A 27,401-nucleotide genomic window follows, 5' to 3' on the forward strand; every position below is an offset into this window, starting at 1 on the left:
GAAACACAGGGAATCCAGGGCGGATGATCCCTTCAGGACCAGTGCTGAGAGGGGCAATACCAGGAGGGTGGAGGGAGGGTGGGGTGGAAAGGGGGAACCGGTTACAAGGATCTACATATAACCTCCTCCCTGGGGGATGGACAACAGAGAAGTGGGTGAAGGGAGTGGGTAAGATATGACAAAATAATAATAATTTACCAACTATCAAGGGTTCATGAGGGAGGGAGGAGCGAGGAGGGAAGTGAAAAAAATGAGGAGCTGATTCCAAGGGTTCAAGTAGAAAGCAAATGTTTCGAGAATGAGGATGGGAACAAATGTACAACTGTGCTTGACACAATGGATGGATGGATGGATTGTGGTAAAAGTTGTACGAGCCCCTAATAAAATGATTAAACATAAAAAGAATTACAGCTTTGGGGACCCTGTGGGCCAGTTCTGCCCTGTCCTGTTCTACACTGCTGTGAGTTGGAATGGACATGATGACCACACTCCCCAAACAAACAGGCCCAACTCCCTACCGTCCAGTCCACGCTGACTCCCAGTGACCCTAGAGGGCAGGGTCGAACTGCCCCTGTGGGCTCCCAAGACTCTCGCTCCTTACAGGCGTAGAAAGCCCAGTCTTTCTCCTGCAGAGTGGCTGGTGGTTTTGAACTGCTGACCTTGCAGTTATTAGCTCCGCATGGAACTAGTAGACCACCAGGGCTCCTTGACTCGATGGCAGTGGGTTTTCATTAGTCCTGGGGGAAAGGACCGATGGCGGTTGAGCAGTTCAATGCCAGGCTGCTAACTGAAAGGTTGGTGGTTTGGACTCAGCCAGCAAGCCCGTGTGAGATAGGCCCGACTCTGCTCCCTGAAGATCACAGCCCAGGAAACCCTGTGGGGAGTTCTGTCATGTGGGGGTCCCTGTGAGTCAGGGCACACTCAATGGCTGGTGCTCAGCAACAGCTGAGTGAGGGGAGGAAAAGAGGGGGCGCTGTCGAACTCCCGGAAAGAGCATGGAGCCTCCAGGCTAGGAAGCTGAGAGTGTTCCTAGGGACGCACCCGGACCTCTGAGTGCTGCCATTCCGGCACAGAGAGCCGGTCCTACGAGCAGCACAGAGCAAGACAAGGCCCCTGCCCACAGCGAGTTTACAAGTGCGGAGGGGGCAAGCTGCTGGGGGTGGGGGTCACCAAGCCAGGCTGCCTGCCCCCGTCCGGTGTCGGAGAAGGCCTCAGGCTGCGGGGCTCAGCTGCCCTCACCTGCGCGGTGTCTGAGCCTTTGCAGGCCCATGAATCCATCCCGGCCTCCACACCGGGAGGAGTTCTCACCCACGCAGGGCGTAAAGCCACACAGTCCTGGCTGAGTTCCACTGTTTTTCTGCTTTAAAACACATGCGCATGGACCATCATGCCAACGTCCCCCCTGCCCATTATCCCAGAGGGCAGGAGAGAGGCCTCAGTACTTCCCGTCCTTCCTCTGGGACCCCCCACCTTGACGGACCACCGCTCAACCCTGTCTCCCGAACCCAATCTTAGCACAGGCAGCCGACGGCCGGCACCGGATCTGCTGGGCTGTGGGCTGCAGCTCAGAAAACGAGGCCTCGTGTTGTGGCCCCGTCTGCCATTCTGACCCTCTCTGCCAAGCACTGGGCTCTAGGGTGGGCCACGCAGGTCACCACCCAGGACCCCTGTGGAAAGCATGTGGGGGGTGAGCTGCTGCCCTAGCTCCAGAGAGACTCTCCAAGTTGTCCTCTTAGATCTTTCCACCGCCGTGCCTGAGGCCCTTCGGTGAGCCGTGAAATTGCAACGGTGAGGAGATAAAACGGGGTGCTGGCTGACTACGCAAGTCCCGGGGCCACAGGCTGGCTCTGACCCGAGTGGAGGGCCTTCCTGCACGACACGCTTCAGAGAAGCCAGGAGGTGCAGGGAGTGTGCCTACTCCTGGCAGAGAGCTCCAGGGACCATGTTCTCTATCTGTGCAATCCCTTTATCCCAAAGAGATGGGCATGTCCCAGGCCACGGGCACCTGCCTCCCGAGGATGGGCAAGCAAAACCAGGGCAAGGCGCCAGGGGGGGTGCAGGCTACACTGCCACAAGGCCCTGTGTGCCCAGGCCGGCCTCTGTACTGGCTTGATGTGCTCAGGTGATAACTTCTGCGACCTCAGGCCCTTACGTGGACAATGGCACAGCGTCCCCCCCCACCCCATACCCCAGGTGGGGCTAAAAGAAGACAGTATATACAGCTGAGACGAAAGTATTGAACCCCGTAACCTGCAGATGCTCTTTTGCCTTTCCCTTTCCAGTGAAACCATCTCTTCGCAGCCTCCCAGAAGCGACTGCTCCTTCTACTCGAGGTGGGTGGGGACAGGGGGAGGGCCTCCCTCTCCGAGGGGCCTGAGCCCCGGGAGCAGAGAAGAGGCCTGTGTTGGATGAAGCAGAGCACCCGCCCAGTCCCTCCCTGCAGAAGAGGCAGCCCTGCAGGGGCCTGGAGCCCTGTTCAGGGTGAGGGGGTCAGTCAAGCTGACTAGAGAGGCCTGGACCCCAGCAGCATGACCCTGGGCACTTCCCTCATGCTGCCAGTGGCACAGCCCAGAGGGCTGTCTGTCTGGGTTTTCCTAGGAATAAGTGCTTGGGCTGGTTGGTAGATGTCCCTGGTAATCCGGTTACTGAGACACCAGGCTGCAAAGCAACCCCGGGGTGTGGGGTATAAGATGCCTGATACCCACACTTTGTTACCCAGTGTGGTAGTTACATCATCTGGTGTCAATGTGAGAGGACTAAGAGTGAAGGGGTGGAGTCTACCTGTCAATCAGGTCGTAGCTTGATGACCTCCTTTGGAGACGCTAAGGAGATACATAGCTCACTGGAAGCAGGACACACACTCACTCCCAGGGAGACATTGCAGCTGACAAGACACAGCACATAGCTGTCCCTTGAACTCCTTAGGCCCCTTCCTCTGTCTGCTGTCTTCCGGACAGTGTCCCAGCCCCCAAGTGGTTGTGTCACAGGAGAGGCACTTCCAGAGGCTCCTACCGTGGACAGTGACCCGGGCGCTGCAGGATGCCTGGCCCAGGGCGTTCTCCGCTAGGCAGGTGTAGATGCCACGGTCCTCCGGCAGGGCGTCCTGGATGTGGAGCTTGGCCACGCCGGCCTGGCAGGTGGAGTGAGCATACTGGATGGGCCGCTCTGTGGGGGGAAGCACAGGGGCCTTGAAGCCGGGCTCAGCATCGCCCAGCAGGGGCTCCCTAAGAGGTCAGCCGGCTGCCCAGTCAGGCAGGACACATCCTGGATGAAGACATACGCTAGGGTGATGACGGAAAGGGAGGCAGAGGAGCATGGCTGGGACTGGAAGGAGGCAGGGAAAGGGGAGGCATTTAGAACTCAGGAGGGCAAGGGACACTGTCAACACATGCACTGACAAGTGTTTTTGAGGGCTCTCCTTTTACTGACGTATAACTCGCTTTGGCCCCCAAACCTGGGATGGACTAGTGGTCCCAGAAAGGCACCTGTGGGGTCCTGGTACAGCAGGATTGGAAGAAACCCGTCCAGAGTTGGAAGACAAGGAAACCCAAGCTGAACACGGGCGCCCTCTCCTGGGAGGGACATAGAAACGCTAAGATTCGTAGAGAGTAAGGGCCGGAGGCTTTCCAAAGTTTCGAACGGTTTAGACCAGGGACAGCAAACTATGGCTTGTAGGCAAAATGTGATACAGGCCTGATTTTGTATGGCCCGTCAGCTAATGATAGTTTCACACTTCTAAATGACTGGGAGAAATTAAAAAGGACCTTACATGAGGTGTGACAGTTGTGTGAAATTAAAAAACAACAACGCTTCAGTGCCCATAAATAAAGTCTTAAGGCAAAACAGACATGCTCACTCATTTACTTATGATCTACAGCTGCTTTGTGCTGCAACAGCGGCGTTGAAGAGGGACTCACCATTGAGCAGCCAGGTGATTTGGGGCACTGGTGTCCCCAGCACAGAGCACTGCAGCACAAGGTCCTGGCCCTCGACGATGCTGCAGTCCTTTGGGATGCTGGAGAAGGAGGGGGCCACCTCCGTCCTGGGCAGCCCTGCGAGGGCAAAGAGCACACGGGCCAAGTCAGCACTGCAGCGTCTCCCCTCTGGTGGCTGACCGCAGTCACCCGGGGCTCTTCCTGCCTGCCCGGGGTGCCCTGCGCTTCCTCAGAGGCCTGTCTGCCGGGATCTGTCTTCACCCAGTGAAGCTCCACCAGGAGCCTGAGGCAGAGCAACTGGGACCGGCAGGGGCTTCCACAGTCACACACAACATTCCTAGATCTGGGAGAGATGCAAACCTGGGTCTGCCCGCTCTCCTGGGACTCTGGTACCCCTCCTCTTGTCTTCATTCTAGTAGCCCCGGGGCATCCTGAGAGCTCTCCTTTCCTGTCTTCCTGGGCCCTACTCGACTTTTTAATCTGTCTCGTCTTCTTTAATGGAGCACTGGTGGTGTAGTGGTTATGAGGTGGACTGCTAACCACACAGTCAGCAGTTCAAAGCCACCAGCCACTCCCCGGGAGACAGACGAGGCTTTCTACTCTTGTGAAGAGTTGCCGTATTGGAAATCCACAGGAGAAGTTCTCCCCTGGCTGTCAGGCTCTTGAGAAGTTGCCATCGGCTCAATGGCAGTGAATTTCAGGAGACTCTTCTTTAACCAGGACCTGGTGGTGCAGTGGTTAAGTACTAGGTTGTTAACCGAAAGGTTGGTGGTTCAGAACCCACCAGCTGCTTCGGGGGAGAAATCAGAAGCCTTTGCTTCCATAAAGACGACAACCTTGGAAGCCCGACGTCACTGCCAACCAGTCCATTCTGATTCCTAGTGACCCCGACTGCAGAGTCGAACTTCCCCTGGGGGTCCCCAGACTGTACGCTTTATGGGAACCGACAGCCTCACCTTTCTTCTGAGGAGATGCTGGTGGGTTGGAACTGCTGACCCTGTGGTTCATAGCCCAGCATGGAAACCCCTCTGCTACCAGGGTGCTTTGGGAACCCATATGGAGCAGATCTAGCCTCTTGGGTCTCTAAGAGTCGAAACTGATCCAGTGGCAACGGGTTTGGTCCTATGGGGTGCCTCCTGCAACATATCTCATGGGGATTACAGAGTCTTTCTTATTTGAAGAGATCGCACGCCCACTGTTAGGATCAATTGCTATCATTTAAATTTAAATCGTTATCATTGTTTTTTCCACTCCAGGATTGGATTCAATGACAAAGGCTAGCCTGTGTTCTGGTTTTCTCAGTGGGGTTTGCCAGTTATAGCACTTATAGCAGCCCTCTGGGGCAGCATGGAACCGAGTGCGAGTTTCTGAGACTGACTGTTTACATGAGAGCCTCATCTTTTTCCTGAAAAGTGGCTAGAGGTTTCAAACTGTCCACTTTGCGGGTCACAGCCTGACTCGTAACCTCTATGCCACTAGGGCTCCTGGTGAGGCCTACCCTAAGCCAGTGCTTCAGATCTGCCAGAGGCCCGGGGCTACGCAATGCACAAGCTCCCTTTGTGGCTCTGGTGCCCATTCTACTTGAGAGCCACTGAGCTGGGCTTTCAGAAAGCCCTTTACATCGGTGAGCTGGGGAACATGAATTCAAAGCAATAGGGAAAATCGTACGATCACTCCTACGACAACCAGAAGATGCTGAAGAAATGTCAAGGTGGAGGTTATCTTAGGGAGGGTGGGGCTGGGGGGAGGGGAGAAGAAGATAAGGGAGTTTAGAAGCTCAGAAGACAGGTGTATCCTAGCTTTTCAAAGAAGCCGCTCGAGACAGCGGTAAGGGGCAGGGCCCTATCATCGCAAAGGAAGAAAGGAAAACACTGTGTGTTGAGAAAGGACGCTTCGGAGGATCCGGTGTGCTCGCTGCTTTTCTAGAACTGACTGTGACAATGCCATGAGATTGCAACCTTTCCCTCATTCCCGTATGAAGGGAATCGTTTCCCACAGTCAGCCAGGCTTTACAACCAGCTCTGGGACTCCCTGCCCACTCTTTCTTCCCTACAGCTGAGCTCCCTGAAGGGCACAGTCACCGTGGGAGAGCAGCTGCCAGATGGAAGGAGGAAGGGATGGACAGACTGCCCAGAGAGGTGTGGGGAGGCCCTATCTCCTCCCCTTCCCCTGGCTGGCATGAACACCCTCCATGAGAGCAAGGTTTGGGGGAGTAGTTAAGAAGCCCTGGAGACGACACAGCTGCCTGAGGCAGAAACACCAATTGGGACTAACAAGAGGCTGCGATGCCCATAGGGGGTATTGGAAACCTTCAGTACATCCTTGGAAACTTTGAAGGTCACATGCGTGTGAAGGGATGTGTGTATGCCCAGGAAAAACCCGAGGGGACTTGATCTTTGCCCACTGGCTGATGGCGAAGCTCTGGACAAGCAGGGAGGACAGGCTGAGGCAGCTGGGCTTTCAAGACGTGCTGAAAGCCCACACACAATCTCCCACAAAGGCAGAGACTTCTTGGTTCAGAACACTTCAGGAGCTGTCTGTGCATTCATGATCTGAACACTTAGCAAGCTGAGCAGGCTTCCACGGCCACACAGGATACATAACAGACTTAACATGACACATCCAGAAAAATCATCAATCAAATAAACCACCACCACCACCACCACCACCACCAATAACAAAGAGCAACAATAAAGCAAACACACAAAGCCTGGGGAGGGGGGAAATCTTATTTCCAGAGCTGCCGCATGCTACTATAAAAAAGGCACAGTTTTCAACAGAAAGCGACCCAGCACACAAAGTAACAGAGGCATTGGATCCATACTGAGATGCGGTGAATTGCTTAACACAGTTTTTCTAGCCACAGGCCTGTATCTCTTTGGTGCTGTGTTGTACATTCCAGCCTTTGCACCTATGGGGAAGTTCCATTAGGGAGTGAGAGGTCTATTATGATAATGAGGCGTGGTTAAGGTGGAATTGGTCTGGAGTCCCTGCCTGACTAGGCAGTGCAACGTAAGTCACTGCCCTTAATGTTCTTGGCGGGTGTGGTTTGTAAATCAGTCGTCTTCTTTGATAGAACGTACTCCCTGCTTTCAGCTGTTCTCTTATTAGGCAAGCCCTTAGCTTCCTGTTTATGTAAGAACAGCCAGAGGCTGGGGTCATAGGACAGGCTGAGACTGATCCACTAATACATGCAGTCATGACCATTATATCTCAATCTGGCTGACTGCCCTCACAAGCCTGAAAACACACCTCCATCAAAGCCCCAGACATGGGCGAAACCCTATCTTTGTGACCTCGTTCCCCCCTCCCCCCTCCCCTACCCAGATTTCCTGACTGGAGGATGGACAGAAAACTAGTTCTTGGGCGAGTCAGCTGACAAACACCCATCAGTTGTCAGTGACCACTCTGAAAGACTTCCGACCCATGATTGGGAAAGCCATCTGCTCGGGCCAACCCAATAGCAGCTTCCTTCACAGCCAGCCTTTTGCATCTCTGTAACCAAGCAAAGTGAGACCTTGTTGTGAGGGACAGGATGGGCTTGTCCCTCTCAGAGTTTGCTGATCTCTGCTCTAGACTAACAGCAGATTTACGGGTTTGGAACTTTCCAGTGTCCACAACGGAGTGAGCACTATTTCTGTGAGACCATGCAGCAGATTATGGAGCCCTGAGACCTGAGGGTGAGTCTTGAGGGATAGCAGTAGTTGTTATCAGACGATAGAGTGGTACAGCACTTGGAAAGTCGGACATTCATGATATTGTTAACCTTCACCTCATTGGGACAAGCTTGTGCTGATTCTAAAAGAAACTATCCTTGCACGGCTGCAGAAATACACCATCGATGATAATAGCTCCCGAAGAAGCCAGAGATTGGACTTACGACATGAAGACTTCAAATGTGTTATTAGAAGTATGTTCTAAACATGCAAGAAAATAATGTTTTGAGGCTTTTTAAAATACAGTATGAAAACGATGTCTCATTAAAGAGAGACTATCAAGAGAGAGAAATTAGTCTTTTTTTAAAGTCTGGCATTGAAAAATCTATGAACAGAAATGAAAAATCAGCTAGAAGGATTTAACATCAGATTTGACATGTCAAGAGAAATAACCAGTGGAGATAAGTCAACTGATATTACCGAGTTTGAGGATATGGACAGGGAGCTGCCATAAATTCCAGCTTCATTCAAAAGAGGATGTGGAATAAGGGGATCACTGCTGATGGGCGGATCTTGACTAGAAGCAGAGAATATTCAGGAAGAAATTGACTTGTGTTTTATTGACAATGCAAGGGATTCAGCGGTGTGAATCACAGCAAATAATTCTGGATATACCCTTGTGAAGAATGAGAACCCCAGAGCCCTCACGAGGCTCACTCGAAACCTGTACACGGAATAAGAGGTAATCCTTCAAACAGAGCAAGTGCTAATGGAATGGTTTAAAAGTCAGGAAAGTTGTGTGTTGGGGCTGTGTTCTTTCACTGTACTTCTTCAGTCTTTTCCCAGAGCAAATCATCCGAGGAGGTGGACGATCTGAAGGTGAACACGGCATCAGGATTAGAGAATGGCCATTGATAACCTTGCTGCCGAACGCTAAGAGGACTAAAAACACTTACTAATTAAGATAAAATTCTCCAGCTTTCATTATGGGGAGTAGAGATTATAACTCAATTTGAAGAAAGTTAGGGTCCTCACCACTGAACCAATAGACAACATCATGAAAAACGGAGAAAAGATTGGCCAACCATCTCCTTTTGCTCGGAGTCATGCAATCAGCAGTCAAGAAATCACATGACATCTTGGATGTGTTGGGCAAATCTGCTACAAAAGACCTGTTTAAACTGCTGAAGGTTAACCCATCAGTGTGCAGTCTGCTGCCTACAGGAGACACATCTCAAGCTCACAGACAACAACAGGCTGAGAATTAAAAGCTGGAGAAAAATATTCCAAGCAAATGGCAACGCAAAAAACGCAGGGGTCGCAATCTTAATCTCTGACAAAATTGATCTCAAGGTACAAGCCATAACAAGAGACAAGGAGGGGCACTATATAATGCTCAAGGGAACAGTAGACCAAGAACCAGTGAGCATAAGAAATATACACGCGCCCAACGAGAGACCTGTGAAATTCATAAACTGCTGAAGGCTCTCTGGTCACTTTGAAGACTGAGGTTGACCTGCCCCAGTGGGTGTAGTTTCAATGGGCGCAGATGCTGTGAAAGCTGAGCATGAAGAAGAGGAGCTGGAGAATAACTGACGCATTTGAGTGACGGTGTTGGTGAAAAAATACCGAAATTACCATGGACCGCCAGTAGAATGAAAAATCTGTCTTGGGAGAAGTACAGCCTGAATGCTCTTTGGAAGCTCGGAGGGTGAGATGTCATCTAACATACTTTGAACATCTTATCTGGATGGATTGGTCCTCAGAGAAGGACGTCATGCTTGGCACAACAGGGTGTCAGCGAAAAAAGAGGACGACCCTCAGCTAGACTGACTGACCCAGAGTCTGCAAGAAGGGATGCAAACCTAACAATTGTGAGAATGAGGCAGGGCTTGGTTCTGCTGTGCATGGGTTGCTATGAGCTAGAACTGACTTGATGGCACCGAGTCAGAAGAGCAACAGTCTGAGGAAGAAATATATATTTCCTAATAAAGGAAAATAAATAAAGCCTCAGACACCTGTGGGACAACATGAAATGAACCACCAGGAGAGAAAGAAGAGAAAGCAGCCCCCAAATACTTGAAGAAACAATAGCCAGAGCTCTCCATAGTTGATAAAAAGAATTAATTTGCACATTCAAAATCCCAATAGACTCCAAGTAGAACAAAGCCAAAGAGCTCCACACCTAGCTACAGCTAGTCAAAACTTCAAAAGGCAGAAGCTTGAAGGCAACAGGAGAAAAGCAGCCGTCACATCTAAGGGGTCACCATTGAGACAATTTACTTCTCATCAGAAACCATGGCGCAAAGAAGCCATGAGAAAATGACACACTGAAAATGCTGAATGCAAAAGATGGTCAACCAATGATCTACACCAACAGATTTATCCTTCTACAATAGAGGGAAACCTAAGCTCTTCGAGACAAACAAAAGATGGAGGGAATTTTCAATGGCGAGATTCCCAAAGGGAGGTTTTCAGGCTGACATGTGTTTTAGGCTACAAAAGCACCCCCAATCCCAAACAGAAATTAAGGAGAACGTTTATTAAGACTTAAAAGGGACAAAGATAACCCAAACAACACAGAAACCTCATCCGGATGAGAGACACGATGAGCAGGAGGCCGGCATTGTGTCCAAGGATTCAGTCAGGAGCCAGTTAAATAAGGCATGAAATGAAGGAAAGGGTCACAAAGTCATGATTGGTGACAGATCAGTGCATCACAGGTACACAGGTGGGACTAAGAAGCAGGAACGGGGCCATGATTGGGACACATGTATGATGATGTTAGATTGAAGAACTTACAAGATTGATCTAGGGCCTTCTGAATAAGGCAGTCAGTTCAGTGTATGACCTGTGACTATGCGAGCCTTAGTATTGTCCAAATTCAACGGAGGCTTGTGGTAGTTACATAGTCTGGTGTCCACTTAAGACTATTAAGAGTGAAGGGGTAGAATTTAGCCTGTCAATCAGGTTGCAGTCTGACGACCTCATTTGGAGGTGCAACAGAGATTAATAGCTCGCTGGAGGCAGGACACACACACACTCTCCTTGCAAGACATTCTATAAGGAGCTACACTGCAGGAGCCAGAGCCCTGGAGCTGGAGGAGTCACATGGAGACCTGCACCAGCACTGAGATGCTTCCACCACTACTGGGCCCACATTGGCCAGTGATCTTCCTGCATCCTGTGTCATTGCATGGCTGCGTGAGTCTAAAGAGGAATTTATGAACTAGTATAGATATACGGGGTAATATCAGACTTATGGACTTGATTTGGACTGGGCTGAGATGTTTTCTTAATGTACAACTGCTCTTTGATATAAAATTCTCTTACTCACATATGAGTGTCTCTGGATTTGTTTCTCTAGTCTACCCGGACTAACACAAGGCTTAATCTATGAGGACTCTGTAAGTGGACTCGGGTTTTCACTGTCTCCAGCCTTCTGCACACGGGGTGCTCAGGAGTTAAGCCCTAATACAAATGTGTGTTAATCTGGGTACATTAGAGAAACAAACCCACAGAAACTCATATGTACAAGAGAGAGTTCTATATAAAGGGTAAGTGCACATCAAGAAAACATCCCAACCCAGTGCTGCCCAAGCCCACAAGTCTAACATTAGCCCATATGTCCGACACCAATCCACAAAGTCCTCCTCCATCTCACAAAACACAATGATGCCGACTACAGGAGGAAAGCCAAACTAGTGAGCACATAAGCATCTCAGCACTGACAGGTGTCTCCATGTCGCTGCTCCAGCACCCAGGGCTGCATCGGGGTAGGTCCATGTGGCTTCTCCTCAGGGATGTCTTGCAGGAAGTGAGCCTTGCCAGCTAAAGCAGGGAACTGGCTAAGGCAGCTGCACCCTGGTCCAACCATCAGAAAGCAAGAGACCCAAGAACTGGAAAGGCAAGGCTAACCGAGCCATCTATCTCTCTGACCTTCAATTAACCCCACATGTGTGGGGTTGGCCAGGTTGGCACAATAAACTTTAAGTATCTCAAAATGTCAGGGCACTAGATAGAAACTCAAATCCTCAGGACAGCGTGCATTTAAAATAGTGAAGTCACTCTGAGATGCAGTTTGGCAATTCTTCAAAAAGTTAAACACAGATTTACCTGAAAAACCAGTCCTGCCACTGGTAGATATCTATCCATGAGAACTGAAAATATGCTTCTACACAAAAAACTTGGACCTGAATGTTCCTAACAGTATTTTTCACAATCAATTCAAAATAGTGGATACAACCCAAATGTCTTTCAACTGATGGATGAACAAATACAATATGGGGTAGTAGAATATTATTTAGCAATATAACAATGAATGATGTATTAATGCAACATGAATGAAAACGCTGTGTAAAGTCAAAGACGGCAAACACAAAGGGTCGCACGAAACAGTGCATTATTTCATTGATATGAAATGTCCAGACTGGGCCGACCCACAGAGACAGAAGGAGACTAGCGCTTGCCGGAGGCTGGAGAAGAGCGCATGTGATGGATGGTGGGTGAGGCAGTGACTGTGGACAGAGACGGCGTTTTGTGTAAAAGAAACACTGTATGATGAGGGTGACGCTGCACAACCTAGGAAACCACTACCGGTCACTGAAGTCCACACTTTGAGAGGGTGATTTCCACGTAGTGTGAATTATATCTCGACGCAGCCGTTCTAAAAACACAAGAAGGTAGGATGTCAACCTGCGATGAATTACCTCTAGATCTGACCAAATGGCTCGTCTGTAAGATTTAGATAAACAAAACAAACAAAAACGATTTAGGTACCTTCACAGATAAGGAAGCCTTCGGAGAGAAACCAGGCTCTCGGGGTGTCTCATTAATTTGGGGCAGGCACAAAACCACGTGTCTGGATGACGAAGCTTTGGGGAGACCCCACACCCCTGGCCTGGACGCCGACGCTCCGTTTCTTAGACCTATGAACCCTGCCTCCAGCGTGCATGTTAAAAACGCGCTGAGGTGCTCGTAATTTTAAAATTAGTTTCAACCAGGATTTAAGCGAGCTCCTTATCCTGAAACTGTAGATATTGTTTATATAGCTTATAATCTACGTGTCCTATAAGGGGCACGTTTTCTTTCTTTCTTTTCTCCCTCCCTCTCTCCCACCCTGTCCCTCCCCCTTCTCTCTTTCTCCCTGCTGTAAAATAGAGAGATAGAGATAAAGGTATAGATGGAGGTCACCGGGCCATCACTTCCAGCATTCTACAGTTTGCTGGTTCTGCCCGTGTGGGTCCCTCAGTGTGGGTCGGGACGCACTGGATGGCACCTAACACCACACCCTTGCGGTGCTGTGTAATACATCCCCCAGTGGTATGACCTGATGCTGTCAGAGAAGTCTTTAAAATATAGAAAGATGTTTATATTCACTCGCTCACTCACTGCCATCGGGTTGATTCTGACTCACGGCGACCCTCTAGGACAGGGTAGAACTGCCCCTGTGGGTTTCTGAGACTGTTACTCTTTACGGGACTCAGGTTTATGGTACACGAGCAAATTAGGACTGAGAACAGTACAAATAGCCCAAGCCAATTTTGTTTAAAAATCAAAAGACAAAAAAAAGCAAAAGACTTATTTCTGAGTCATATGATTCTATTTTGTCTAAATTCCCTCTAAGAAGCCCACAGTACTTTTGTAAACAGAATGACAGGAACCATCAAATAGATGGGATCCCACATTGTTATGGGTTGGTTTCTGTTTGCAACGCCCAAAGATCTATTCAACGCTTCATCCCCGAAGCTGGCAGCGGCTCGCCTGAAGGAAACCCTGTCCAGGGTCACTCTGGGTCGAACCGACCTGAGGGCCATGGGAACCTTTGCTCTCTGTGAACATGCCCTTATTTGGAAGCAGCAACTTGACAGATACGATTAGTCCACACGAAGCCGTGCTGGAGTAGCGTGGACTTGAATTCAATAGGACCAAAGCCCTCATAAGAAGAAGAGTCTAAACAGAGCGGGACAGAGAGAAGAGGGCCGTGTGAGGAAGGAGGCAGAGATTGGAGCTATGCTGCTGCAGGCCCAGGAAACGCCTGGGCCTCCAGATGCAGGAAGAGACCAGGCAGGCTCCTTCAGAGCCCATGGCCCTGCGGGCACCCGGAGTTGGGCATCTCGTCTCCAGAACTGAGACAATGCCGCTGTCCTGAGTCTCCCGTGCCGCGGCAATGCGTTATGGCTGTCCTAGGGAACTAACACACCCATCATCTCGCATGACTCTACCCCTATCGACGCAGCGGACGCTTGGCTCTCTGTGGTGACAAAGGTTGCGTCACGGCAGTACTTTGACCACTGAGGAACCTAAAAAGAGGTCGTTCTCAGCTGGGCCGGGTGGGTTTATTTTGAGGGGATCCTAACGGGAACTACTGATGAAGAGCCACCGGCCAGGAGCAACAAAACGTGGGCTCGCCCTGCGGCTGGGGATGTGGAGACAAGAGGCTTCGGCGGATGAAATGCCCGCCATGCAGGTAGTGCCCCAGATGGATCCTCTCCCACAGAGCCCCCAGGGTGACCTGGGGAGGCACACTCACTTTTCACCAGGAGGGTCCAGCCACAGGACACCCGGCCTCGGACGTTGGAGGCGGTGCAGCTGTAGCTCCCGCTGTCCCGGGTCCGGGCGCTCAGCAGACAGAGGTAATGGAATCCATCCTCTTCGTAGACCTCCACGGTGCCTTCTCGTCTCCTCACGGGGACACCGTCCAGGAACCAGGCCACGTTGGGCTTTGGGACCCCTGAAACTACAGGGCCCAATGAAGGGCATGAGCCCCTGAAGAGCTCACTGGGCATGTGGGCAGGGAGGGCCTGGGGCGGGGGCTAGGGGAAGGACTTCATCTCCTGTGCCTCCTGCTCTTTGACTCGCCACCCTCAGGCCCAAAGGTGTGAACGCCCCGAGATGAAGGCAGGGGCCTTCAGGAGGAGGAATTCAAGAACGAGTCAGGATGCTGTGCCAGCCGGAGTCAGACAGGGGGCGGAGGGAGAGGAATGTCTGCTGTTTGTTCTTGGAGGACACGGTGGTGAAGGGGGGCGAAATTAGGGCGCAGGACTGACGCTCTATTCAGCAACAGACAATGGGCCATTGTCTGACGTTTTTTTTCACAGTCCCTCCCAAGGGAAAGTCCCCAGCATGGGGGCACCCTGGGGGGCATGGAGATGGGGTGGACACAGAAGACTCAGGGCCAGCTGTGCACTGTAAGATGGGCATGACCACCCAAGCACTGCACCCTGGGGACCAGTGAGCCTTGAAAGAGCCACTCACCCTCACATCTGAACTTGACTGCTTGCTCCTCAGTCACTTCCTGGTTCCGGGGCTGGCACTCAAATTTGGGGGCTGCTAACCCGCTCCTGGTCTCCACGGGGGTTTTCCTGGCAGCGGGCTTGCTCACAGTGCCTGGGCTCTGGAGGCCAGGTGGCTGTGTGTGGAGGGGAGCTGGCCGGGGTGCCGCTGTCCTTGTCTGCTCTTCCCTGGAAGGAGAGAGAGGCCTCGAGCCAGGGGCTCTCTGCTCAGGCTGGACTTTTGCGGTCTGCAGCGTGATGGTGCTCGAAGTCTTCCGGAGCATGGGGGTCCTCACGTCCTTTCCTGCAGAGTCTCCAGATGGCTCCGCCGCCTTGGGGTCCCTCGGGGCTTGAGGCTGGTGGTGGGTGGCCCAGGTTGGGGAGGTGCCTGTCTGTGCACTGGGGCAACTCTTACTCTGGGCCACCGTCTCCGGGTTGCCCAGTTTGGATCCCTTGGTGATACCATTGGTCACCTCCCTCCTGGCATCTGCACTGGCAGCCTGTGCGCCTCTCGCACAAGACCTGTGTGATGGTGGTGGTGGAAGCGGGGAGGGGAGGCCCGGGCAAGAGGACAGAATGGCCATCAGGTTACTCGCACACAGGACTCAGCATCCCACAGATCGCTGGGGCCACCCAAGCCCACACACGAAGAGAGTCAGAGCGGTTTTCTCAACATTCCAAGGCAGCCATTCTTAGCACCCCCCTGTCCAGAGCCCCGTTTCTCCCACGGTGTTCTTCCCCTCATGTCCACTGGTGCCACCACACTCGTCCACACCACCCGGCTGGCTTCCCCTCACCCACGCTGGCCCCCTTGCTACATTTTCCACCTGAATAAGAGCATCAATCGGAGGATCCCACTCCAAGCTTAAGGATTCTCCAACTGTGTGCCCATTCAGTGAAGAAAGAAGCCGAGCTTCTCAAGGTGCCCACAAGGACAGCCCTGTAGGAGCTTGCCTCTTGAACCTCCCAGGACTGTCTCCCTCACACACCAAGCAGCAGCCGCCCGGGTGTTCTTTTGGGTCAGCGCATGCCCACTTCTCATCCCAGGGGTTCCCCACCCGCTAACATTCCCTCGCCATGCATGCTCTTGAGGGAGCGCTGGTGAAGGGGCTGGCTGCCAACCAAAAGGCAGGCATTGTGAGTCCGCCCAGCGGCTCTGTGGGAAAGCTACAGCCTTGAAAACCCCGCAGCGCATTCTACTCTGTCACACGGGGCCACTCTGAGCCGAGGCCACTCAAAGCCACCCAGCAACACAGCAGTGACACCAGTCCCTCTGGGGCAGGTGCTCCCTGACTGTGCCTGCACCTAGTTTGGGCTCCTCTTGGCAGTTCTGAGCTCAACCCTCCAGCCTTCGTCTTTAGAAGGGGCTTCCCCGGCACGGCACGCTAAGCCAGACAGCGGTGGTTCGGGTCGCCTTCTCCATTTGTAAGTGGGTCTCCCCACAGCTCTGCTCCAAGCCCTTCTCTGCAGTAGGCAGTGGGACTATCGGGTGTCTAGTAGCCATACTGCGCTCCACCCGAGGGACATGACGCGCCTGGCACACATGTACTGAATGAATGAATGACTGCACCGTGTCCTGCGATGTGCAAGACACCCCTTTTAGAGGAGAGCGCTTCCTGAAGATCCCGAGTCAATACTGGGACTGTCGAGCTCTCAGAGAGTCTCAATACTGAGGGCGTCCCTGCCACGGAGCCTGTGTGGACTCACAGCAGGAAAAGCAAACCCCCAGGATCAAAGAGCGACACCCTCACAGACAATCCTCCCCCCCTGCACGCTGTCACGACGCCCCCCTTCTCTTGCAGAGCACATCAGCAGGGGAAACACCATCACCACAGGGCCTGACCTACCTGTGCGTGTTGTCCAAGCCTGCGGGGAAGAGAGGAAGCGTGTTAGTGGAATAGTTTGTACCCCGAGAAGGAAACATGATCAAATAACAATCCCTCCACTTGGTGGAGGAGTTCCACTTCCCAGGCATTTCTAGCTCCCCTGTCCCGAACTTCTGTGGTTGGTCCGCTCAACTCCTCCTGTCCTGGAAAACACTGTTAGAGCTTCCGGTGCTGTCCCCTAGGGCTGGCAGGGGCTCTTTCCTAGTGGCCTGAGAGGGTAGGGCCTGGGGTCGTAGACTACCTTCCAGAAGGAGACAAACTCTAACTGTAGGACACACAGAAATAAATACCCATGGAAAATTTCGAACCCCGAAACCTTGGACCATCAGGTGTCCCGCAAAAACAACCGCCTCAAAGCGATCCGTGTCGACACAAAATTGCTTTAAAAAGTGTCCAGGGCATGTGACACTTCATCCAGTTCTTCAAAGAAAAAGCACAGAATGTGTCTTTTCCCCTGCCGCGTTCTTGAGAAAGTACTTTATCGTGGAAAATGTCAAAGCACATTCGAGTTGAGAAAAGGGTCTAGCAAATCCTGAAAACAGAACTCAGATTTGGGCCACATCCAATGGTGCCACCTTGTCTGTTCCTTCTGGGTTCTGTTTGTCTGTCTGTTTGTTTTGGTTCTGGAGTTATTTCCGAGATCCAAGACAATGCACCGTTTGGTCATGAAACGCTTCCCTTCCGAGCGGAACTGTCTTTCAGGTCAGTCCCTGGACAACCTGCGTTCTCTGGTGATGCCGATGGCCCATGTGCTCGGCTGCTAACGGAAAGGCTGGAGTCAAGCCCACCCTGAAGGCCCCGGCAGGGACGGTCTGATGATTTACTTCTGGAAAAGCAAGCCCCGAGCACAGCCCGTTTTGGCATGTGTGGGGTTGTTGTGTGTTGGAATGGGAGCTGGTCTGGGTTTTTATTTTGGCGTAGGACCGATCAGGGGGAGTGGCCAACACCTCTTTAGACACCTAACAGCACATCCCCAGCTGGTAATGGGCTCCATAATTTTGTTCTTCCTGGTTTAGAATATTTACTATGTGGGGTAAATAGTGATCACACGGAACTTATTGCATTTAACTATGCACATATGCATATGCATGCTCTGGGTTGCAATGTAATATACATTTATGTTGTGCCTTTTGAAAAATAGGCACACACACACAAAATTTAACGGAAGCAGGGAGCAATTGTTTCTCAACAGGAAGGATGCACGAACACTATTTGTTTTGAAAGGAAGGACACCTGGAAGATAAAAATCATAGAAAAGGAGCCATCAAGAAAGGAGAAGATTGAAGGTCATCTCCTTTCAGGATCCCCCAATCCCACCTTAGTGAAGGATTTGGCTCCCATGCAGTGATGTCAGATCCCCTTTCCCAACCACGTACTCCAGCTTTCCCGACTGTCCTTGGGGAGGGACTGGGAGGGAAGGGAAGAGAGAGATTCAAAGGCACTGGAGGGGAAGGAGTGACAGGGCTGGTGAGTAAGGCCTGGAAGAGGCTGGGGTCCGAGGTGAGGCGGAAATGCCCCATCTGGGTGAGAAGGAATATGGGGACTGTGGGGTGACAAGAACTGAGCTGGGAGATGCCTGACTTGGAGGACAGAGTGGATGGTGAGTGAAGTTTTAAACAGGTTTATGTGGGGCGATGTCATTGACCCGATTTGTACCCCCCCATTTGCCCATTTGTCCAAGCTGCAGTTATAGATCTAAGGAGGGGTTTGAGGGGGAAGAAAGGCCTGGAGACACAGAGATGAGGTAGGGGTAGCACCCGCCTTTGGGTCTGGGCTGCTTGCCCCACTGTCCTTTCTTTGGTTAAAGACACCCCACCCCTACCTCAGGGAACACGTGGGGTGGACATCTGCACCCCACCCCACCCCCATGCGCACCAGGCCACACCTTGTATGGAAAGCTCAGCAGACATGGACGCCTTCCCTGACCCGTTGACCGCCATGCACGTGTAGGCTCCCACGTCATCTCGGTTGACTTCATGGATCTCTAGAACTTGCACCCCGTTCTTCTCAGACATGCACACACGGGAACTCGGCTGTAGAGGGGCATTTCCCTGCGGATGGCAGTAAGGCAGATCAGTCGCAGAAGCCGGCTCACTCTGTGGCACTGCGGTTCCTTCCTCCCAGTTACCCTGAGTGGTAAAGATGTCAGGGCATGGGCCCCAGAGCTGTCTGCTCCGTATGTTGTCAACACGGTCGGACAGCAGTCTGTGGACAGTGCAAAGACGCTGGCCTGATTGGGATCTAGTCATGAGGTGTGTGTCCAGGCCAGCTCAGCCCGATGCCTGGGAACAGACGGGGGGCAGCCCTGGTTGAGGTGAGAGCGCCTACAGGCCGCCACACCAGCTCCTCTTCGTCCCACCTTTTTCTGGGATCAGTTCAGGAAAAGTAGGCACTAGGTAAAAAATGCCCCACCTCCTTTTTTTAAATCGAGGAGTTTCATCTTTGGGAAACCTGTTCTCCTTGACCTTGACGTCCATTGCCGATGCTCTTCCCTGCCGGGCCAACCTCCTGTCCGGCCTGTGGTGCTTGCTTCCCCCGTTCAATGTCACTTCCTCCACGTCTACCTTTGCTCACCATGGGATGGTGCAGAAAGCCCTACACAGAGCCCCCAAATGGCATTTTGAGTAGGTGGTATCCTCCTCCCCACTCACATAGATGGAAATAGGGGTTCCAAGAGGTCAAGTGGCTTGCCCCATATCACTATATGAATCAGGGAGCCTTGGCCCAAAACCTAGTTCCATGACTTCAAATTCCCCTCTTCAGGTCACCAATTCTGTCTTGCCTCGGAAGTTTTGTGCAGTGTTCTGAGAGAGAAAATTACGGGGATGCTGTGGTCTGAGTGACGTAAACCGGAAAACCACACATACTGCCATCGGGTCGATGCTGACTCTTGGCCGCCCTACGGGGCAGGGTACAACTCTGAGACTGTGACTGTTTACAGGAGTAGAAAGCCTCCTCTTTCTCCCAAGCCTCATCTTTCTCCCGAGGAGCGGCTGGTGGTTTTGAACTGCTGACCTTGCAGCTAGCAGCCCAACATGTAACCACGACACCACCAGGGCTCCTGAGTGACATAAAGAGAGTGTGAACAGAGGGCCAAGCACAGCATGGCTATAAACTATGTAGAGGACCCTTGGGAATCACCTACAGGTGAAACACAAAGAATGGACAGACTCCCATTAGTCCAAGGGTCTCACCCTATACTTTCCTGGTCCAGTCAGAGAACACAGAAACCTCACCTTGAGCCAGGTGACCTGTGGTTGAGGCCGGCCAGTGACCTTGCAGGAGAATCGTCCCATCAGTCCTTCTTTGACCACCACTCGCCCCAGCTTGGTGGCAAACTTTGGTGGGCACTCTCCCCAGATGCTAGGGCGGGTCTCCACGGTAGGGGCCGAAAACCGGTCACTGGAAAGAAATCAGCTTATAGAGAACCCAGCCTCAGACGAGGCAGCAGTGCAGGTCCCCAGGGCTCCCTCTACCTCAGAAGTCCACAAAGGAGAGTCACCTTGATCCTACGGAAACACTCAATTCTGCACGTTAGAAATACATCACGAATATCCTTTCTGGAAAAATCTGTAGCACTAGAATCAATTTTCTCTCCCTCCTGGGATGTGACTAGACTTCCTTTACCAGTGCTCCTCCCCACCCCCCCGAAAATTAAGCATAGCTGGATTCTACTGAAGTCTAGCCAAAAGCTTTGGTTCTGACCAGTGGACTGGAAAGAGAAGTGCTGTATGCCCCTTCTCTGTGGGACATGGATGCTTTTGTCATGTAGCTGTGTCTACTCCTGCGAGAGCCCCTGCACTTACTCTCTTGCGCCCCCTTCTGGCCAGATGCAAACGGCCAGCAGAAGCTCTGAGGACCTGGGAGAAGCTAGAGCTATATATGGCAGGGGAAGAGCCTGGGTCTCTGAAAGATAATGGGGAAAGCTCTCTACCTGTTCCGAATACACGAGTCAGGCCTCCCTCTAGGAAGAAATACGCTTGCATGGTGTCACGTCATTGCAATTTGGGGGCATGTCTGTTACAGATTTACTTTCATAAGAAGCGTCATACACGGATGGCCTCTTCTGAGCTTGCCTAGTTATGCCTCTTGACCAGTGACTCCATTGTTGGAGGTCCCTGCACAGGAGGGTCACATCCCCTACTCCCTTAGCATTCAGCAATGGCCCAGTGAAATGGGCTACCCACAAAGGTCAGGAAGATCTGGGTAAATGACACTTGATACCCTTTATGCCCTTCTAGGATCCCCACCTGTTAGTTACTCTAACCTAAAACGCCTGCAAAAAGCAACCCCCCAGCTCTATGTTGGCCAAGTCAACAGGAAAAGCCATCCCCACCCTTACCCTGGCTCGGACAACCTAGAACTTACCCCAACGTTCTGGAATCAACTGGCTGGCCATGCTTCTTCACAAGGCCCCCTGCGAGTATGAAACACACAAAAAGAGGATTGAAGAGTCAGGTTTGAGCCAACTTAGAGTCACGGGAGGCAAGTAGACTTAACTTAACCATCGAGGCTGGGAGAGCTAATGATGGCGGGAAGGTGAACCAGACTGAGGTGCACGGGGCTAGGCACTGTGTGGAGGGTACTTCACTACGCAGGATCACATTCACTTCTTACAATAATCTGCTGACACTGGTGATACATTGTTTACTTTTTAACAGATGAGAAACTGAGATTCTGAGAAGCTAAGTCACTCACACAAGGTCACCAAGCCAGAAGCAGTTGGGTGGGGGGTGTCTAAAGGCACCCAGGCCTGTCTGGTTCTAGAACACTCAACCCTCTGTTAAGTTGTCCTTTATCACACAGGGTCTCCCATTTGGGGGGTTACAGAGATGTGAGCATCTCTGACCCTTTCGGTTCACGGTGGATGTCGACCCTCTGGGCTTCCACCGAAGGTGCAGCCAATGGCAAGAGGCTGAAGTGGAGGCGGCCAGCTTAACTGACGGCGAGCTACCAGCGAGCTACAGTGAGCTGCACTGAGCCCTGCCAGTCCCGGGTGAGGCCCTGGGAGTGCTGGGTGAGATGTGGGCACACTGGGGGGCTGCCAGTCCTGGGGGAGGCACTGTCGGCACTGTGGCAAATCCTGAGTGAGGAGCTGTCCAGTGGGCAAGAAACAGTTAAATGGTAATCCCAGGAAGGCAGCCGAGGTCAGCTCCTCTTGCCCAGCTGCCGGGACAATTCCTAATGTGACCGGGAAGTCATTAGAAAGTAGTGGCTTTTGGAGGAGTGGTTGGCGGGGAAGGGAATGGGGCAGCATTTCTGAAACGCCGATTAGTCTAGAAGCTGTTCTCTCTTTGCCACATGCTGGGGAGGTTGACAACACCCCACCCCAGGCAGGCAGAGGAGAGGGTAGAAGTCATTCGCTGGTATTAGCAGGCAGCTGCTCTGGGGGATTTGCAGGGCGTTTATGGAAAAGGGCCACCGTTCTTAAATGCTGAGCTGGATCCCATCGATATGAATGCATGGGAATGCAGGGATGAAGAAGAAGATCCTGGTTGAGCTATTTCTCTCTGCCAAACTGTGAGCAACAGAAGCAGGAAGCGAGTGTCTGAGGACAAACTCTCACCATTCATGCCATAAGGAGTCTGGGAGGCCAGGGCTCCCGTGGAGGGAACCTTCACGTTGGTGGGTTGGAGATGCGTCCCTCTCCCATTCTCCCAAGGAAAAGTTATTCCCCACGATGACCCCCCATAATAATGCCAAATCTAAGGTGCTGTCTGTAAACACCTGGTCGCTGACTATACCCTTGGAGGTCAACTGCTTGAAGGTTATCTGCCTGCAGGTTGTCAGCCATCTAAGGCAATCAGACCCTCTTGTCTGTCTCACCATGAGGAGGGCCCTCTCCCTTCTGATGAGGATTGCGGAATGTACCCCTGAAGGAGAGCTCAAAGACACCTAAGGGCAAACCAACTCGGCCGACCAAGGTTTGGCTGCCATCTTGATTCTAAAGTCCGCTCATCTTGTTAGGTACTTGGGTGCCTCCAGTGCCTCCCCTTCCTATTGCGTGCACACCCCTAGCTCGCCCCCCTCCTGTGACGTGTTGTACACCCCCTTCTTGTTACTTACGTAAGTGCTTACCATGCCCTGCATGCCCGAGATGGTCAAAGCTCACGATATTACATTACTCACTCTCTCTGCTGGGACCTGGCTCCTGACACTGAGCCCTTGCATGCCTTATCTTGCCTGGTGTCTCTCTTATTTTATTTTATCGGGGCCTCTTACAACTCTTATCACAATGCATACATATATCCACTGTGTCAAACACATGTGTACATATGTTGTCATCATCTTTTTCAAAACATTTTCTTTCTACTTGAGCCCCTGGCATCAGCTCCTCATTTTCCCCCTCCCCTCCGTCACCCTGCCTTCCTCCTTCCCCCATGCCCGCTTGATAATTTATAAATTCTTCTTTTTTCCCCCCCATGTTTTACACCAACTGCTGTCTCATTTCACCTACGTTTCTGCTGTCTATCCCCCTGGGATGGGGGGCGGGCATACCCCATTGTGATCGGTTCCCCTTAGGCCCCCCCCCACTGTCTCTTTAATTAACCCCTCAATTGTACAACTGCCCCTTGGACCCAATTTGGTTGTGGGGAGGCTGGTCCCCCGCACAAACCTGGTTTCAGTTTTCACCAGAACCTTAGTGAAAAGGCATGACGTCATCAACCCCAGCACCACCTGTAAGTCCGGGCTCCTTACGATTTGCAGTCCCTGGACCTGTGTGTTTTCATGTAACTAGTTTGTGAGAGCTGAGGAGAGTTTCCATCCCATAATGGGTTTGCTTCTTGCCATCCAATTCTCTGTCCAAGCTTCAACAAACTCCTAAACTGATGAGAGGAACTAGCAGGGACCCATTGGCCATTTACAGTTAGGATTCAGGGGCGTGCACAGCTGCAGGAAGTCCAAGTCCCACAGTCCTTTGGAAAGAATCTTAGCCATGAAGAACCCCAGGCCCTGAAGAGGCTCTGCTCTTGGCCCAGCGCCTCCCTCGCTGGGCCCCAGTCAAAGGAAATGATGCTCAAAATAGACAAGAACGTTTACAAAGCGGTTCCCGTGATCTTACTTATAATAGTTTTTTTTTAAAGCACACAGTTCAAAGACCGTATGCTGGTACGTCAAGTGCATTAGCTATCGTAGGCGGCCACTGAATTATGTTTAAAAATCCGAAGGCTCACAGAATATGCCAGACCACGCTCCCAGTTGCAGCTGAGCCTGCTCCCGTCCATGTTGCCTTGAACACAAGGCCCCGCCCCGTCTTCCTGGAAGCACTTTGTCCTCTAGATCTACCATCCTCCCCCTTGTCCTCTGACCAGGCTGCCCTCTCTGCCTCTACCTCCCCCTGCCCTCTCTACTCTGCCTTGGGGTGCGGGCATGCCCTCTCCTCCTGGCAGCCCTCAGGCTCTCTCCTCTCTGGGACTTCCTAGCCGCTCCCGAGAGGGAGGCACGTAGGGCCCGGCACATAGCACCCATTCACATACGTGTGCGGTAAGTGGGTTTCATGAAAACGCAGAGAGCAGCATATGAAATGACTTACTCCATGTGATCCGAGCTACGTAAAGACAGAATAAAAGACCAGACTAGGAAAAGGACACCAAATGTTATCCACAGTGGCTGGTTTTATGCGGTGGGACTCTCAGCAATTTTCTGCAGCTGTATGTTCTACAATTTCTCTGAATACAAATGACTTACCCGTATGTCAGTAGAGACAACACAAAATACGAGCTAAGCCACACTCAGAAAAGGAAAAGGAGAAAAAAATGTTCCACACAGAGGGTGAACAAGGTCTCCTGACTAATATCACATGCTCTTTATAACAACACCACCCACCTTCCCAATCGCTGACACCCAGCTGAAAACAGCCTATGTCTCCATCTACTGCCCTCCCATAGCGCACTGCTTCACTCATGCCAGTTCATTTTGCAGACAAGAGTCGATAAAAATCTGACTGACCATCTTCAAAACTCTTGGGAACTAACCACCTTGATTTATTCCTCAAGAAAAATAAAATAAGAGCAAGCAGATGGCATTTTCCCGAAGCACAGCCAAAGACGGCTGCTGGCGACGCTTGCATGCCTGGGAACGAGCCCGTTATGCTGTGGTCCAAAGGCAACTCATAAAGCAGTCAGTTAAAAATGGCATCAAGGAAGGCTGACGCACCAGGGAGTTTACATCAAAGCAAAAAAGGAATGTGGGCTAAAATAACTAACTGGATCTATTTATAGGAAATAAAATTTAAGGTTACAAATGGTCAGATAAGGCAAAATTAATTTTGTGAAAGTATGGAAATCTGGCAAAGCAGCAAGTCTAAGTAGAAAGAAAATGTGGAAAAGGGAGTAAGGTAAAAATTCCCCAGATAGGAGAGTCATGAGAATGAGCGAAGGCAGGCCCACATTGATGATGAGAAGCCCAAGACACTCAAGGAATTTGACCCAGACATCGTAGACTACTCAAGGGCGAGTGAAAGAGCGTGCTGGCAGGATCAGGAGCGAAACAGACGGTGGTGGAGAGTCCTGGTCATATTCTGAATCAAGACAGAATCTGGCTCAAAATGGAACCATGATCACTCGGTGCAGAAGTCCTCCTGAACACAGGTAGTGATATATTTTATCATCCGAGCAGAGTCCCCTGACAGTGAGAAGGACACAATGAATAATTACCCCAAGATAACAGGAACAAATCGCGCCTGTTCCAGGCAAAACTGGGCAGCAACCATCCTAATTTTAGCAAACTCAAAGGGAATTTTAAAGATTGCTTAAAATAGGGTCCTCCTCTCTATCAGAATAAATTCCTGCTTTTCGTAAGAATTGAAATTCATTGGTAACCACCCTTCCATCCATTGGTTCTTGCTCACATGCTCCCTCCTGAGAAGGTGGAGTGTCCACTAGTTCTTTCTGGTGCAGTGACTCCGTGTGTCCTTCCACCTTCGTGACGGTCCTGCACCATTGAGTATTTTGCCCACACCGTCTTTCAGTCTTACAACTCGAGGCTTGACTGTTTCTTTAGTTTCTTCAGCTTAGGCTATCTTGAGCAAGCCCTTCCCGTTCGGTTTTCTAACTCTAGGTCTTAGAGGTAAGAACTTACAGCTAGTGTAACTGTTCTTGCTGAAACGGAGGGGGGCTTGAAGCACTTGCTGATGAAGATCAAGGACTGTAGCCTTCGGGACAGATCACACCTCAATGTAAAGAAGACCAACAACTCGCAAATGGACTAGGAGTTAACATCATGATGACTGGAGGGGGTGGGGGGGAATGGAAAATTTCAAACATGTTGTCTTGCTTGGGTCCATAGTCAATGCTCCTGGAAGCAGCAGTCAAGAGATCAAATGATGAGCTGCATTGGGTGAATCTGCTGCACAAGACCTCTCCAGAGTACTGAAAGGCAAGGGTGTTACTTTGAGGACTAAAAAGCACCTGACCCAAGCCAGGGTATTTTGATTGCCCCCTATGCATGAGAAAGTTGGACACTGAACAGGGAAGAGCGGAATAGAATAGATGCCTTTGAATTATGGTGCCGGTGAGAAATGCTGAAAGTACCATGGATTTCCGAAAAGCACAAACAAACCTGTTTTGGAAGAAGTCTATGCAGAGTGCTCTTTATAGGCTAGGATGATATGACCTTGTCTCACATACTTTGGACATGTTGTCGGGAGACATCAGTCTGGAGAAGGACATCATGCTTGGTAAAGTAAGTAGCAAGAGAGCAAAAAAAGAAGACAGTGCTGGACAAGAGGGATCGACACAGTGGCTACAACAATGGGCTCAAACATAATAACAATCGTGAGGATGGTGCAGGACCCGGCAGAGTTTTGTTGTGTTGCTAACAGGGTTGCTCTGAGTCGGAACCAACTCGATGGCATGTAACAACAACAACAAAACAACAACCACCACCACCACCATCCACCTCCATAATCCTCAGAGGAAAATCAATGTAGACTCGAATATCAAGAATAAATAAAGGGAAGTGAAGGGTGACAATACTTACTTCAATATGTAAGTGCTCAGTCACATTAGACGACACACAGCAACAGTCACCATGAAGGTCTGGGTTTAAAGTGAACATTACAAACGATTCCATGCAAGTAGCACAGGAAAGTCGGAGCATAGGACTAAAGGTCTACAGACACCGGGATAAGGACTTGCGTGAGGGTGAATCACGGGCCAAACATTGTAGCTCAGAGAAAGAAGAACCGCCTTGCAAAAGGATAGTAGAGTAAGACAAGGTACAAAGGCAGACAGAGACAACTGGGGGGGAAAAAAGAAATTCAAGACTCTATTTCTAAGTGTGGTGTCAAAACAATCCTTTGAATGACTTAGGGTTGGGTAGTAAGAAGCTATCAATGAAAGCTTATCTGTTTCTTTAAATCCCACCATCCCTTCACAAGGGGCTACAGAGAAGCTATGCAGTAGAGCAAAAATCAGGAGCAACAACCAATGAAACCACTCCCACAAGTCATGCGCTTCAACACTGATTCCTTAGCACCGTGCTTCACATTTTCACAGTATGGGAGAAGACAGTCAGAGTCAACAAGATGCCAGCATTTCATGTGTCTCCACTAATTTAACAATATTTGGCTATACAGTGAACCCTCGCCACTTCGCACTTCGACTTCCGCGGCTTCACTCTATCGCGGTTTTTGCGTAACAGCGCATG

The 27,401-nt window shown here is 51.1% G+C and overlaps 1 protein-coding gene across 4 annotated transcripts in view; it reads right to left on the reverse strand.

Annotated features, from left to right (window-relative positions):
* The window catches only part of MYLK (myosin light chain kinase), a 246,884-nt gene that overhangs the window by 118,925 nt on the left and 100,558 nt on the right, over window positions 1–27,401 (reverse strand). For all 4 annotated transcript variants that reach the window (XM_045287510.1, XM_045287508.1, XM_045287511.1 and 1 more), the window contains exons 4-11: window positions 21,120–21,168; window positions 19,988–20,153; window positions 18,637–18,802; window positions 16,713–16,731; window positions 14,849–15,387; window positions 14,124–14,330; window positions 3,918–4,052; window positions 3,013–3,165 (exon numbers count right to left, since the gene is read on the reverse strand). In XM_045287510.1, the coding sequence (XP_045143445.1) occupies window positions 3,013–3,165; window positions 3,918–4,052; window positions 14,124–14,330; window positions 14,849–15,387; window positions 16,713–16,731; window positions 18,637–18,802; window positions 19,988–20,153; window positions 21,120–21,168 (1,434 nt within the window). The remainder of the gene's footprint in view (window positions 1–3,012; window positions 3,166–3,917; window positions 4,053–14,123; window positions 14,331–14,848; window positions 15,388–16,712; window positions 16,732–18,636; window positions 18,803–19,987; window positions 20,154–21,119; window positions 21,169–27,401) is intronic.

The sequence above is a fragment of the Echinops telfairi genome, unplaced genomic scaffold, assembly GCF_000313985.2.
Source record: "Echinops telfairi isolate 266 unplaced genomic scaffold, ASM31398v2 ScPeMD7_17;HRSCAF=63, whole genome shotgun sequence".
Lineage (NCBI taxonomy): Eukaryota > Metazoa > Chordata > Mammalia > Afrosoricida > Tenrecidae > Echinops > Echinops telfairi.